Here is a 15,971-nt window from a genome sequence, read left to right on the forward strand (position 1 = left end):
TTGTTGTTAAGTCTATCTCAATATAACTCATAGTTGCTCATGTATCAGTCATGTGCTCACAAAGCAGTCATGTTTTCACTATTTAAACCCAGACTGACCTCATTTTCAAGGGGTATAAAAATAAAAAGCAAGCATGAGAGAGGTCACTTTTCCTTAATTCAGTTTTAAACCTAAAAACAACTGCAATAAGCACCATATTTTAAAACTTTATAGGTGCTCATCTGAAGTTATGGCAAATTTCAAACAGCCTGATAGTGATGATCCTTACCCTCCTCCACAATCTCAATCATTCCTTGGTACTCAGTCTGTGTTGGATCAACACTCCTCAGGGGGCGAATTACTTTGCCAGAGTAAATGGTGGGATCAGCTTCCTCAGTAATGCCATTCACTACAAAACAAAGGCAGGTACATCTTTCAATTTTATTTCATCTCTACTACATAGAAAGACAAGTAAGCAAAAAATAACAGCACAAATGTTAACAGGGTAGGTTGGCTGGCTGCTATTGAAATGGGGTAGGGAACCTGAAGCCAAGTTCTATTTTTAGAACAGCTGCTGGACTTTAAATACTTCTAAACTACCAAAATGCCTGCTTTTCCTAAATAGAATTGTTTAAATAAAATTGTTTAAGGAATTAATAAGTATTCATAAATAAAACATGCCTTGATCTCTTACTTTTTCCAGGTGACCATACGTCATTTTTTAAGAAGCCTTTCCTGGTCTCTAAAATGTAAATCACAATACTTACATACTGTCCTGATTCATCTTTATTACATGTATTGTTGTCTTTCTAAACATCATATACAGTATTTTACTCCTCTAGTCTGCCCCATATTTTCCACCAAAAAATAAGGTCAATGAATACAGGGATGTATCTGATTTCTTCACTGCTGTATCCCCAGTGTCTAAAACATAACACACACTTAAGAGTTCAGATGAGAGCCAAAAATAAATTGCAAGTCTTTTAAAGTCAGAGATCCAAGATCCTAAATTACAATTAATTTTTTTAACTTCCCATTATTTTTCACATTTAGATTCATTCTTCTTCAAAACAATCTTCTAGGGAAATGCCTCTCTTCCCTACTCCATGGTGATGTATACATATCTTGGGGTTATTTTTGTTTTTTTCAGACAGTCTTGCTCTGTCACCCAGGTTGGAGTGCAGTGGTAGGATCATCATGGCTCACTGCAGTCTCAACCTACCAGCACAAGCGGCCCTCCCACCTCAGCCTCCCAAGTAACTGTGACTACAGGCATCCACTACCACAGCTGGCTATCCTGGGGTTATTTTTCAAAAGAAGACAATGAATTGAAAATATAAAGCAAATTTCCTAAAATATCTAGGCCAATCCTTCTCAAACTTCAGTGTATACCAGAATCACCTAAAGGATTTATTAAAAGAGAATGCCCACTCACAGAGTTTCAGTGGGTATGGGATAGGGTCAGAGAACGTATATTTCTAACAAGCAACCAGGTGATGCTGCTGTTCTATGGAATCGCACATGAGAATGACTGATGTAGAATAATTAGGCCTCATCTCCCTCTACTACTCCATCCTTTATCTCCCACTTAAAAGCACAGGCTGAATAAGAAGTCACAATTTATTACCTGAGTGTGTTTTGTTCACTTTTTCTGCACTGACTTTGTTGCCTTTGCCTTTGGACAAGCTATACTCGACCATGTCCCCCAGTTCCAGGCTATCAACATCACCAGAGAACTCACTAAGGAGAAAGGAAATGACATTTAACTAAACATTACCATAAACATCAACAGTAACAGGCAGTCTTTATTTTACAGTAACAGTCATGGCATGGCATGCTTATTTACATTAGACACCATTTTAAGTACTTTCTATGTATTGACTCATTTAATCCTCGAGAATGCCCCATGAAGAGGTAACATTATCCCTAACTTCAGGATAATGAAACTAAGATACCAAGAAGTTATTTGGTAAAAATTACACAGGTATAAAGTGGCAGGGCCTAGATTCAAAAACTGAACTGTCTGGTTCTAAGAACCCTTACTTTTTATTTTTTTTTTTGAGACAGAGTCTCACTCTGTCAGCTAGGCTGGAGTACAGTGGTGCGATCTCAGCTTACTGCAACCTCTGCCTCCCAGGATCAAGTGGTCCTCCCACATCAGCCTCCTGAGTTGGTGAGACTACAGGTATGCACCACCATGTCAGGCTAATTTTGGTATTTTTTGTGGAGATGGAGTTTCACCGTGTTGCCCAGGCTGGCCTCGAACTCCTGGGCTCAAGGGATCCACCTGCCTCAGCCCCCAAAGTGCTGGGATTATAGGCATGAGCCACCACACCCAGTCAGACCCCTTACTCTTAACCACTATATTATACACCAAATGGCCAACGCTATGGTACCAACACAAAAAATAAGGCGGCACAGGCCTTTCTATTTCTTTTGGCCACAGGCTCTGTATATAGTAAGATCAGTGATTAACTTCAGTTTATATCTTGCCATAATTCTACCAATATGAAATCTGGACCTCAACAAGTATAATCAATCAATACTAAATGTTTTTTATTCCAACACCAAAGAATGGATGGTAAGTTAGCTGTAAAGTTCCTGAAAGTCACGCCTTACCTGTAATGGAAAAAGATTTCCTTATCATGATTGGCTGTTTCAATAAATCCAAAATTATCCTTCAGAGTTGCCACATAACCCAAGAGCCTCTTGGAGTTAGAATTACGACCTAAAAGTCGCACACAAGTTGCAACCTGCTGTCCAGGCCTCTGTTTGTCACTAATACTAAATTCAACCTGTGAAAATTAAGGATGCTTATTAACACCATATCACTTCCACACCAATCTCCTTAACTCAGAAAACAAGACCTATAACTCCCCCAGCGCATGCTTTTCATTCCAAATATCCTTTGTTATTACTTCAATGAAATTGATTTTCACCAAAACATTTATGTCTCATCCCACTTTTCACAAAGGATCAAACTTTTATCTTTCAGTCTGTATTCCTTATAGATTCTGAATTTCTCTAGAGGGCTATCCAAAAACCAAACATATTAAGTATAAGAAAAAATGAACAACAACGTAAAATCTTTGGTGTGCTTTTACTTTGATAATGTTTCAGTAGTAACTGTTTTAACTTTCTTACCAATAACGATTTTATTAAGCATGTTTTATCTAATGTTTAAACAGCTAGATTAACAAGGCTTTGATTAACAAAGAGCTTGACAGACACTTTTAATAAGCTGCTTTCAAATATAAGATATTCATGTATTTCTCTTAAGCACAAAATATATTTCAGCAAAACTTCATAAAATTTGAAGAACCCATCCTGCAGGATTTATGATTAAGATGACAACTCTTAACCCTCTCTCGAATGAACAGAATTATCTTGCCTTATCTCCTATTTGAGGAGAAGTAGATCCTTCCACATCCTTGGCTTGAAAAGCAATAGTCAGTTTCACCCCACAGTCATCATAAGCAATAATGCCATCCTCAGCCTCCTAAAGAGATACAGTCAAAAACAGAATGAAAACAATCTCAAGAACAAAAATCAATAAAAACAACTATAGTTCTTACATATTCTTGTGCCAAAGGATTGGTACAGCTGTAAAAATGTCTTATTCCAGCATTTTCTAAAAGATTATTCATATGAATAAAAGGTAGTCTTGCCTTAAGACTAGCTCAGTCTGCTATAATTTTTAATTGGTCTTTCAATCTTAAGAATCTAATTTTTGCTATTGAGGAGAAAAAAGCTTACTGAAAATGTTTAATACACCTGCGCTCCTCATAGCCAATCAGAAATTAAACTGGGCATGTTACTTCCAAGGAAGTGGAAATTCTGTAAGGGCAAGAAGCTTTAGTATTTCCTAAAGAAGCTGCTGAAGTATCCTCTTTTAGTAGCACACAGCACCTTGCACAGTATTTAATATATAATGTCAATCAATATACCTAACAATGCAGGATAATCTGGTGTATGATCTAGCACAGTTCAAGTACTTGACATAAAGTAGATGATTAAAAATTATGACATACTAGTATTTCAACAATTTTTTTTTAATACCAGACTTCAAGGAGAAACAACATTTCAGTCATCTTACGTGTAAGAATGATTAACTCTTAAAAAATCTAAGGGCTGGTCTGAAGGTAGTGGGTTATCTCGATTGTTCAGTCAGCTACAGATCGAACTTCCTTGTTCTCCTCTTTCCCCCCTTCTCACTACTGCACTTGACTAAAAAAATAAAAGTCTAAGAAAGTTCAGGTGTGTCGTATTGAATCACACCGTTAAGTAATGACAGTGTACAGCAACTACATAAATTATACTGATTTTATGGTTTCAACATTTCTATGAAGATAATGCCCACATCCCTACTCTAGCCCTGACTTCCTTCCTAAACTCCAGTCCTCATTACAAACTATGATATATTCAAAACCAATTCATTTTCCTCTTCTACCAATCACATTCCTTCCATAACTGCTATATAATAATTTATTGAACACTTACAACATTACCAGGTATTATGTATTATCAAATTAATCTTGTACAAAATCATCTCCATAGTTTCTCTTTTCCCTCATTTTACAAATTGGGGAAATCTGAGGAATTAAGTAAACCTTACCAAGGTTACAAAACCCAGCGCAAAATAATCCAGAGGATTTGAGTTTGGTTAAGAACAATGTCAGTGAATTCAGGTCTGACTCCAATGTCATCAACTTTTCCACAACCAAACTCAAAAGCTTACTGTTCACTTTTTGCTCTTAACTCACCAACTTCAACATCAACAGCTGACAATATACTATACATCAAATATATTAAATAGAGATAGGAGAATCCCTGCCCTGAGGGAGTCCAGTGCAGCAGAGACAGATTCATTAACAGGTAAATGTTATATACTGTAAGAAGCACGATGACAGAGGATTTACTAGGGTACTGTTGGACTAAGAAAGAAAAAAAAAACAAAAAATGGCAGGGAAAGTCTCACACAAAGGCTCTCTTCATCAAGCCAGTTTTGCCAGACACATTTGGGAAGCAGAGCATTCCAAGAATTAAAAGTTATTAAAAATAAGCCCAACTGAAGTGTATTTTTATTTTTGTTAACAGTATCATCTGTCACATGCCAAATTCCTATTATGAGCTAGGTACTTCGAGGGCTTTTTAAACTATTACACAATCATTTTTGAAATTTAAAAACTGAAGCTCAGAGGTGAAATAATTTCCCAAGCTACAGTAAGTGATAAGCAAGATACTAGCCTTGCTCTTTCTGGCTAATAGCAATTATTAAATTATAACATGACTTTCCAGTATCTCTCATGTACCTTCACTTGTCTATAGTCACTATCTGTGTGCCTAGTTCAAGGACTACCTTAACTATCCAAGTAATTTCATAGTAATCCTTTTCATCTTTTGTCTTTCTCCATCCCATCTAGGCTTCATATTGCTGCCATTACTCTCCCAAAGCACATACCTGATGTCATTATCCAAAAGAAATCTTTTCCTTGAAGTACAGAACAAGGTCTAAATTTTTTTTTTGGAGACAGAGTCTCACTCAGTCGCCCAGGATGGAGTGCAATGGCGCCATCTCAGCTCACTGCAAGCTCCGCCTCCCGGGTTCACGCCATTCTCCTGCCTCAGCCTCCCGAGTAGCTGAGATTACAGGTGCCCACCACTATGCCCGGCTAATTTTTTTGTATTTTTTGTAGAGACGGGGTTTCACCATGTTAGCCAGGATGGTCTCAATCTCCTGACCTCGTGATCCGCCCGCCTCAGCCTCCCAAAGTGCTGGGTTTACAGGTGTGAGCCACCGCACCTGACAATAAGGTCTAAATTCTTTAGCGCAGCAATCAACACCCTCCCAGTCTAGCTGGATCCTGATTTTTCATCCTTATTTCTCCTAACCTCCCTCACCAACAAAAACCCACACACAAAACCAAAAAAAAAAAAAAAAAAAAAAATTCCTGTCAGACTAGTTACTCATTGCTTTCTAAAGAAACCCTGAATTTTTCTCATCTATACTTTTACTCTGTGAAGAATGCTCTTTCCTGTCTCCATTAGTAAAACCATCACATACCCTACCAGTTAATTTTCACCAGAGCACTATCGCTGACCTTCAATAGCAATATTTTATATTCTATATGAATTACTTGTTTCTATAAAACTCTCAATTTGTTATTAACTTGAAAGGAGAATTCATCTCAGACATCTTTCTATTTCCTATTTAGTGGATTTTTCAATAAATGAAATTTAAATGTGTGAACTGAGGATACACCCAACTTTGAAAGTTTTAAATTGCCTGGAAGACAGTACTATCATTTTATATAACTAGTTCTCTACTTGGAATGAGTTTGCCTCCCAGGGGACATCTGGCAATGTCTGGACACATTTTTGGCTGTCACAATGGGAGGCAGGGAAAAGGGGTCAGAATACTAACTTCCAGTGGGTAGAGGCCAGAAATGCTGCTAAACATCCCATCCCCCATAGTAAAGAATCATTCATCCCAAAATGTCAATAATCCCAAGGTTAAGAAACCTTACTTTGTTTAGTTCACTGTTAATATGACAGAAATTCTGAAAGAGACAAACTTCCGCTGATTATATGTACTCTATTACTATGTGCTGTTAAAGCAGAAGAGAAATAAACAGCTACAAAAATCATTTGGATTATGCAAAACCTACCTTCTCTTTGCCTTTATTTGGGCTAGTGGTTTTAGGATTGGAAAAAGTGGCTTCTTTTTCTACCGTGCCCAGAAAACGGTGATCTGAATGGGAATGAAATGAAACCGTGCCCTTGGGAAGTTTTTTAATCCTAATAGCATGATTTCTTTGAGCAGAGAGCATATCCTAAAAATGATAAAACAAAATTAACTCTCAATTGAAAAAGAAAGCATCAAGAAACACCTCCCAACTTTTCTCAGAAACAACTCACAGGAACCACAGTAAACTCTACTTCATCTGCAATATGGAGCTGGTTCCCATCCAGAATTTCACTGAAGTGGAAGAACATACGAACATCACGATCCACACACTTGATGAAACCAAAACCATCTCTCATGGCAGCAATCACACCCTGAAACCCAAATAATATTTTCACTGGCTGTGAAACTTGTCAAGAAGGCAACATTCAACTTTACAACCACCATCAAGTTAAATTCATCAGGAATTTTCTCTGATGTGACACAAATACTGTATCCACATTTGAACTGTTCTCAAGTACAAACTCATTGCTTTCAACAAAGTAACTTAACCTGAGCAATTTTCTAAGACTCTCCAATTGCTACTTCCTGGCAAATATGCACTAGAAAAAATTACCACATTTGAACGTAAACACATGAACACAATGTATTTCATAAAAGCCCAAGTCTAATGACAATATAATCTCCAGAAACTTCACTAATTTACAGACCATAATTCCAAAGTAGACAAAGGCACTTCTCTAGTCTCTACCTCAAAAATTGCATGAGTTTAGGCCCAGGAAAGAGTTAAAATTTACATCTGAAGAATAAAATATATGAAATCTTTTCTCTTTTTTTTTTTCCTTCTTACTGAATTATCAGCTTTGTAAGGCTAGTGTATCAAGAGTACCTGGAACATGGTAGATACTCATGTTTAATGAAACAATGAACACAAATTATCAATCTGCTATTGTATTACATACTACATATCTGCTCACTGCAGAAGTGATTCTGTAAGTTTTAAATATGACCTAAACAATATTTTGACATTTAATCCTTGCCAAGTCCTGACGGTAGCCAAGTTATATTTTCCATACCGTAAAGCAAGACAGATCTTGCCTTTGAAAATGTAAAAAACAAACAAACAAAAAAAAACCACACATTCAGACTTACAAACTTTTAAAGTCAAATACACTGTGTCAAATACAACCAGTTCTTCAAAGGCAAAGGATTAAAAAAAACTCAAGAAACTTAAATTTTCATTCAATGTACCCAGTTCCACTGGCAACACTGAGTTATAGTGTAGATGATATGATCCCAAACATAACTAAATGCAAATTATGTCTGAGAAAATGAGTTCATAAAACATGTTTGGGAAAAAATCTGGTTGGTTTATGCCACTCCCAGACACAAACTCTTAAAAAACAATTTGTGAAGTTCTGCCAAAACAAAACCTTTTTGACTCTGGTTTAATTGCAAGCTTGTCCAAACCATGGCCTAGGACAGCTCTGAATGTGGCCCAACACAACAAATTGTTAAACCTTCTTAAAACATGATGAGATGTTTTTGCGATTATTTTTTTGAGACAGTCTTCTTCTGTCACCCAGGTTGCAGGGCAACGGCATGGTATTGGCTTACTGCAACCTCTGCCTCCTGGGTTCAAGCGATTCTCCTGTCTCAGCCTCCTGAGTAGTTAGGATTACAGGCGCCCACCATCACACCTGGCTAATTTTTCTATTTTTAGTAGAGACGGGGTTTTACCATGTTGGCCAGGCTGGTCTTGAACTCCTGACCTCAAGTGATCACCCGCCTCAGCCTCCCAAAGTGCTGGGATTACAGGTGTGAGCCACCGTGCCTATGATTTTTTTTTTTTAAAAAAGCTCATCAGCTATCATTGCTGTTAGTGTATTTTATGTGTGATCTAGTGTCTAGATCATGGGTGTTCAATCTTTTGGCTTCCCTGGACCACACTGGAGGAAGAATTGTGTTTCCTAAAAACAGAAACCACTGATTAAATGTCTTAGGAAATAGTTTGGGAAAATATACTTTCTACAATGATGAACTTAAATTTTCTTACTCTTCATATTAAGGGCCTGAGAATCACTGACTCTAAAAATATCTTAGTAATCCTGTCCAGATTTCATTCAAAAATTTTTCCACATATATTTCCAAGATAACTGCCAGAGATAACCCAGACTGACTCAAATGTGTATGATTCTTAATCACCTTAACAAGGTAAATGCCCATTAGGGTCATTTAACTTAAGAAAAATTTTAATTTAGTAGTATAAACTTGAATATAACATTGGCTTTCGCATATTAGATACATATCCAGTAATATCCAACACTTACCATTTCTCGGGCTTCATTAGTGAACTGAAATGTATTTGACAGAACTTCTATATTGGTTGCTCGTTCTAATTTGTCACGTCGGTCTGTTGAAATATTAAACCTAACATGGTCACCTTCCAGCAGGGTCACCTTGGATTTCGTATCTTTGTCTCCAAAGGGAAGTTCTTTAGGGATCACAAAGTCAACTTTGATGCGTCCTGGCAATGGGTCATTCTGATGAGAAGGAAAAACGATTTTAGCTGGAGATTTCTCATCCTTCCTAGTTCTAAGTCAAACAAGAAGAACACATAGTAAACCCATGTTATTTTTAACTTAGTTCCCTGAAGCGAAAAAAGGTGTTGACAACGTAAGTCCAATGTGAAAGCTTCATGGTCTATGGTCACACGAGTCAACCATAAATTTACAACAATGCAATTAAGACCCAGCACTCTGGTACCAAAAGATTTTATTTAAGGAATTTTTCCAGGAATGACACCACTTGTGTCCTCACCTTCCCCACAAACTAGAGGGGTAGGGCAGGGGCAGAGGAGGGAACAAATGTACACCTGAACTGCAGTCTAATCCAATCAGGTGCTTTCCAATTTAATTAGCATTTTCTTCTTTGGCCTTTTTTCATCACCCAGTAAAAAAAAATACATATTTGGCTGGGCGAGGTGGCTCATACCTGTAATCCCAGCACTTTGGGAGGCCAAGGTGGACAGATCGCAAGGTCAAGAGATCGAGACCATCCTTGCCAACAGGGTGAAACCCCGTCTTTACTAAGAATACAAAAATTAGCTGGGTGTGGTGGCATGCCCTTGTAGTCCCAGCTACTTGGGAGGCTGAGGCAGGAGAATCGCTTAAACCCGGGAGGCGGAGGTTGCAGTGAGCCGAGATCGCGCCACTGCACTCCAGCCTGGCGACAGAGTGAGACTCTGTCACAAAAAAAGAAGAAAAAAAAAAAAAACAAAAAAAACACACACCATATTTATGGATATATAAATCTGGTTTCTCTTTTAGTTTAAATATACGTAACAAGAGGTCCTTAGTTGTTCCACTACCACATTATATTAACTGAATAAGATAAAATCTCAGTATACCACACCATATTATTCTATTACTACTGAGGCGAAATAGGACTCTCCTGAAAAAGATTATTTACCTGGTTTTTACTGGGTACTTTTGGGATAACTTTGGTTACAGTTCCTTCAAAATGTTCAATGCTGATATCTTCAAAAATGACTGTTCCTTGAGGCAATAGTCTGACATCTGTTGCAACTTCTTTACCCTAAATCAGAAGGGGTTGGAGGTGGTGGGGGGACAGAGGAAGGAAGAATCACACAATTTTAAGTGTTTCTTAAAAACATAAACCAACTCTGATCTTAAAAGGCCAAAGATCAAGTTAACTGACTGTCTTACATTTCTGTCCTTGATTGTGAATTCCACATCATCGCCAGGCTGTAAGGTTTCTAAGTCACCCTTAAATTCACTATAGTGAAAGAATATCTCTTTTACAACATCACCTCTTTCAATAAAGCCAAATGCCTCCTGAAGCAAAACAAAAAACCAAGAACATTATTACCACTCTGTACAAATTTATGATTACAACTTAAAACCAGTAATTTTTGTAAAATTATACTGTAGTCACAATAATATAATTTGGTACAACCTAATATTATCAATTAAACAGCCAATTTTAAGAGACTACTTTTGAGGTTAACAGTGAAATATTTTTAAAGGGTAAGATAAAAAAGAAAAAAAAAAACAAAGGCTGGAGTTTGAAGTACAACATTTCAAGTGGCCAAAGAAAACTCAAGTTTCTCAAATTTAACACTTACCTTCATGGCACAAACTACTCCCTGACAGCGGGCTTGTTTCTTTTTCAACAGCATAATGTTGCGAGCACTTACAGCACCAGTACTAGAAAAAAAATAATTGCAGGGAGGAGGAATGAAACAGGGATTAAAAATGTATTGGCCTGCTTAGATATGAGTCTAAAGAAACTAGTTTCCTGGGGCTTCAAGAATTCTATCATCACTAAGAATAAACACAGGGTTTATGACATTTGATTATTTTCATATGGCTTTATATGCAAAGGACTTTAACTCCTTAGCCTTCTACGTTTGGCAAATATATATATAGGTCATTTTTCTCTGGGACTGTTGTTGGAAGATTTGCTTTTTTACAAACTTACACATGGGTGCATGATGTTCTACTTTGTTTTTCTATTTCAACAAAATAACTGAAATAAAGCCACAAAGCGAATGCTACCAAAGGTGGGGAATACTAAAGTCTTATAAAGGTTATTCATTGAACAAACATTTGTGTAGGTATAATCTGTGGCAAAGTAAGGTACTGGTGATGCAGAGATAAATAGGAGATGGTCTCTATTTTCAGTGAGTGCTAAATTTAGTAGCTATCTCATTAATTATTTCTGAGTAAATAGCCATAAAAGTTGAGTAAATGAAGTGATTTTAAGAGAACTTGCTATGCTTTTAAAAGTAATGATATCCACCTCCATTGGAGAATGGAAACAAGTTAGAGACACCACATGTTGCTTTTATGCCCTCATATTTGTGTAGCAGCGATGTAAATTCAATTTTGTTTTTAAGATAACATAGACTGTATAAGACATAATGGTACTGTTAGTCTAAATGTTTTAAGAAAAGACCTATACACCAAGCAATTACTTCCCTTAATTTTTCACGGACAAATAACCCAAAATGTGCTTTTTATTTAAAAAAATGTTACAGACTAACAAAGACACCAGAAAAATTCTACCTGCTTTTGTAACTTACTGCAGTGAAAAGGCTTTAGAGTCAGATGGGAATTTAAATGCCTGCTATTTAAAAGCAGTATGAACATCGACAAGTAACTTTGTGAGAACTTATACGTCATTTTACAGATGAAGAAACTTACCAAGTAAGGCTGTTCTGAGATTAACAACTATATAAATTGAGGCCTTCAGACTGTAACTAATAATAACCACACCTACAACACAATCTGATTCCTTCAAGGCTTGCCAAGAAAGAGATAAGGTTCAAGGCAGATAATCCCAGACATGCTCTTAGGACTTTTCCCTCCACATGCTACTGGAAGGTACATTACTAGCACTTTCTCCAACTTTCTATTTTAATTTCCTTCTCCTCTTGCATCTCTCATCTCTCCTATGCCAAGATAAAAATAATATTCTCCCTGGGCTTTCTTAACTACATTTTCCTTAACTGTGTATGCTGATGAATTCTACAGCTCTATATACTCCCCCTATAGGCAGGAAATAGACCTTAGACTTATAGGTCTAAGTCTCAGACCTATACACGCAACTGTAGATTTGATATCTCTACCCAGATATATCACAAACATCTCACACTCAAAAATTGCCAAGATAAGTATGATTCTTTTCCCACCTTGAACATTCTCCTTATGTCTCCTTAGCCCAGTTTATGGTACCATCATCTGCCCAGTAGGCCAGGCCAGAAAAACAGTATTTGGGACTCCCTTTAATTCCAACCCCACCTTTATCAAATCAATTAAGATTGATGATTCTATCTTCTCAATATGACTTGACTCCTCCACCCCATCCTCTTAGTCTATCCATATCAGGCGGTCATCTTTCACGTTAACTCTCACATCACTGCCTCTGGTCAACAGCATCCCCACCTTTCAAAAGTCTACCACTTCCACCACCTCCAAAGATCTAAACCAATCACACTTCCTTGTTTTAAACACCGCAGATTCCTACATAGAAGAACGCTCAAACTTTACCTTCTGGTCAGTTCGACCAAACTTTTGGCCATTTTCCCCCAACATGTCATGATACTTCTAATCATAATGCTTTTTTCTCACCTCTCTAGTGACTATACCCCTCCCTCAAAACTTACCTCAAAGCACTATTTTTTGAAAAACCTTCAATGATCTCTAGAACAAGTCCTTAAAATGCCTAACAATGTTTTAATTATCATCTTCCTCTGAGACCCTGCATCATGGCTGTAATACAATATTCATAGACCTCAAAGCATTAGTTGATGAATTGAAAGTTCATGAAAACTATCCAGACTTACAAGTTAGGTTTTTAACTCTATTCAAATTTCTTAATGGAGGGGGGAAAAAAAAAAACCGCTTAGGTGAGAAAATTTTTTAAAAAAGAACTTACTGTTTATTGTTATCAATTACAAAGTTTATTTTATCTCCAGTTTCCAGCTGAACGTTCCCTTCGACATCTTCAGGGGTGTAAGTCAGATAAAACACTTCCTGTGAATTAATACATCATTATTACTATTTTGGCAGGATGCATATTCACTGTATACTGTGATTTACTTACTTAAAAACCTCTTATACTGGCATTTTAAGCCAAATTTCTTAAAATTAAATGCTTTATGACAAGTCACTTTATTCATATAAACACACACTTCCCCTCCATGGTGCTGATGACTTCTGCGAGTCCACAGCTGAGCAGCAATCCAACTTCAAAAAGCTTACACACGTGGAAGCATTTGCCCAGAGACTATAGTTACATTTCAAAAAAACAATTTTATATAAGGCATTCCAAACAAAAAAAGCTGGTGTTAGTGCTTAAAAGAAACCAGAAAAAGATCCCCCCCACAACCCCCAAAAAAGTGATTAAAAGGAACATTTTACCTTAATGTTCTAACTAAGGTCATACTTGGGCAAACTAAGACACTTGGAAGTCCTATGGAATTTTTCTTTTTAAATTTTTTGATTATGCTGCATTTGAAGCCTCTTAGAAACCAAATTTAAAACTGATTTTAACAATTGCAGCTTACGTTTTCTATTTTGAATTTTAAAGTACGCTTATAGATCACATGGTGGATCAGGCAAAGGTTTAAGAAAAATACACAAGTTTACCCCATTACGTTCGTAGCATACACTCCCTGTTGGACTCTGACCCGGGGCAGCTGGAGATTTACTCTCTAAGTTGTGAGGAACAGCGCACACAACCTACCAGTCAAAAAAAAAAAAATTTCCATTGCTAATCATTTCAGGAGCAGCACTGTGCAATATAAACTGAATTTTAATATCCTCTATACTATATACAGGGATGCATTTTAATATGATCCACAAGAGGATGTCATGCTGCCAAGTTTCAAACTTACAGTATGTAAATTGACTGTAAGCATTGACTCAGGGTTATATGTAAAAACCCAATTGAGTCCTGACCATATTTTTATTTCAGGTCAAGAAATGCCAGTGCTTTTGATTAATTTTAAAATAGTAACCTTTATATACTATAGCTCTCTTTCGTGCAAACTGAGGAGATGGGGAGAATCTTCCTTTTCTAATGTGAAAGATATGCAAATGCAGGGCCCTAAAAAAACACAAAGCATCAAAGTCACTAACTTGTCCATTCATTCGTTCTTCAGGGAGGATTTCTTGTTTTATCTTCACCAGTTTAACAGCAATGGGTTTCCCAGTCCGTCGGTCCGATGATACTTCAAATTCAACATCATCTAAAAATAAATAATGTGTTATGTTTGTTGAACTGATTTTTGCGAAACGATATATTGCTTCCAAGCTATACTTAACATAGCATTTGAATTGCCTTAGACCAGTGGTTTTCAAAGTGTGGTCCCTGGACCAGCAGCATTAACATCACCTGGGAGCTTAAAACAAATACTGGGCCTAACTCTAGTCCTAGCCAAAGACAAACTCTGGGGATCAAGTATAGCAATCTGTGTTTTAACAAGCCTTCCACATAATTCTGATACACACAAATGTTTCAGAACCACCATCTTATGCTAAGATAGCCATGTCTTAATCTTAGTTTTTATGGCATTTACACATACTACAAATGAGATGACTTAACAATCATAACCTTTGGCGAGTTTTTTTTTAAACTCCTCTGTACCTCAGTTTTCTCCTGTAAAAGGAGAATAATTCCTAACAGGACTGCCATGAGGATTAACCAAAACAATGTTCCTACAGCATGCATCTTGTTAGCTATTATACTGACTCTTTTCTCAAACGTTTTTTAAAAATGCACAGAGGCCTCATAATTTCAGTCCTTTAGTAAGCCAAACACTTTCACATGTAAAAACGTTTTTCTTTGAGACAGAGTCTCCCTGTCACCCAAGCTGGAGTGCAGCGGCACGATCAAAGCTCACTGCAACCTCTACCTTGCGGGCTCAAGCGATCCTCCCACCTCAGTCTACTTAGTAGCTGGGACTACAGGCACATGTCACCTTCCTCAGCTAATTTTTGCATTTTTTGTAGAGATGGGGTTTTGCCATGTTGCCCAGGCTGCAAGCTGGTCTTGAATTCCTGAGCTCAAGCAATCCACTTGCCCTGGCCTCCCAAAATGCTGGGAATACAGGCATGAGCCACCATGCCAGGCCTGTGAAATAATTTGTATGGTGTCAGCCACAATGAATTTCCATATAATCTAAGAGGTGACTTTTTTTTTTTTTTTTTTTGAGACGGGGTCTCGCTCTGTCGCCCAGGCTGGAGTGCAGTGGTGGCATCTTGGCTCACTGCAAGCTCCGCCTCCCAGGTTCACACCATTCTCCTGCTTCAGCCTCCCGAGTAGCTGGGACTACAGGTGCCTGCCACCACGCCCAGCTAATTTTTTGTATTTTTAGTAGAGACGGGGTTTCACCGTGTTAGCCAGGATGGTCTCATCTCCTGACCTCGTGATCTGCCCGCCTCGGCCTCCCAAAGTGCTGGGATTACAGGCGTAAGCCACCACGCCCAGCTTCTAAGAGGTGACACTCTAAGGATTACTTTTTTCAGGTACTACCCAAAATAGTACCTGACAGAATAATCATAAGTAACATTACAAAAGTTCAATATTCCTACTGGCTTAAAATCTTACGGGTAAACAGTCATCATTATGGGGAACAACAATGAAATCTTCTAAGCATTTATTGTAAATATATGCAAATATAATCTTTTAAGGATTCTGCTGGTTTATACAGATATTCTTCACTAAACAGTACAACTAAAAGTCCAAAATGTTTTAATTTACATAAAACTTTTTTTTG

At 37.4% G+C, this 15,971-nt stretch overlaps 1 protein-coding gene across 20 annotated transcripts in view; it reads right to left on the reverse strand.

The window, feature by feature from the left end:
- CSDE1 (cold shock domain containing E1) overlaps positions 1 to 15,971 on the reverse strand; it is a 41,378-nt gene that overhangs the window by 6,698 nt on the left and 18,709 nt on the right. For 4 of the 20 annotated variants that reach the window (XM_003805637.5, XM_003805641.5, XM_055114280.2 and 1 more), the window contains 13 exons: positions 14,332 to 14,441; positions 13,840 to 13,932; positions 13,127 to 13,224; positions 10,812 to 10,893; positions 10,393 to 10,521; positions 10,136 to 10,261; positions 8,995 to 9,207; positions 6,898 to 7,038; positions 6,648 to 6,812; positions 3,371 to 3,478; positions 2,599 to 2,774; positions 1,607 to 1,719; positions 269 to 388 (listed from right to left, as the gene is read on the reverse strand). In XM_003805637.5, the coding sequence (XP_003805685.1) occupies positions 269 to 388; positions 1,607 to 1,719; positions 2,599 to 2,774; positions 3,371 to 3,478; positions 6,648 to 6,812; positions 6,898 to 7,038; positions 8,995 to 9,207; positions 10,136 to 10,261; positions 10,393 to 10,521; positions 10,812 to 10,893; positions 13,127 to 13,224; positions 13,840 to 13,932; positions 14,332 to 14,441 (1,674 nt within the window). The remainder of the gene's footprint in view (positions 1 to 268; positions 389 to 1,606; positions 1,720 to 2,598; positions 2,775 to 3,370; positions 3,479 to 6,647; positions 6,813 to 6,897; positions 7,039 to 8,994; positions 9,208 to 10,135; positions 10,262 to 10,392; positions 10,522 to 10,811; positions 10,894 to 13,126; positions 13,225 to 13,839; positions 13,933 to 14,331; positions 14,442 to 15,971) is intronic. The other 16 variants (XM_003805636.5, XM_003805639.5, XM_055114287.2 and 13 more) reach the window with 5 other exon arrangements.

The sequence above is a fragment of the Pan paniscus genome, chromosome 1 (genome assembly GCF_029289425.2).
Source record: "Pan paniscus chromosome 1, NHGRI_mPanPan1-v2.0_pri, whole genome shotgun sequence".
Lineage (NCBI taxonomy): Eukaryota > Metazoa > Chordata > Mammalia > Primates > Hominidae > Pan > Pan paniscus.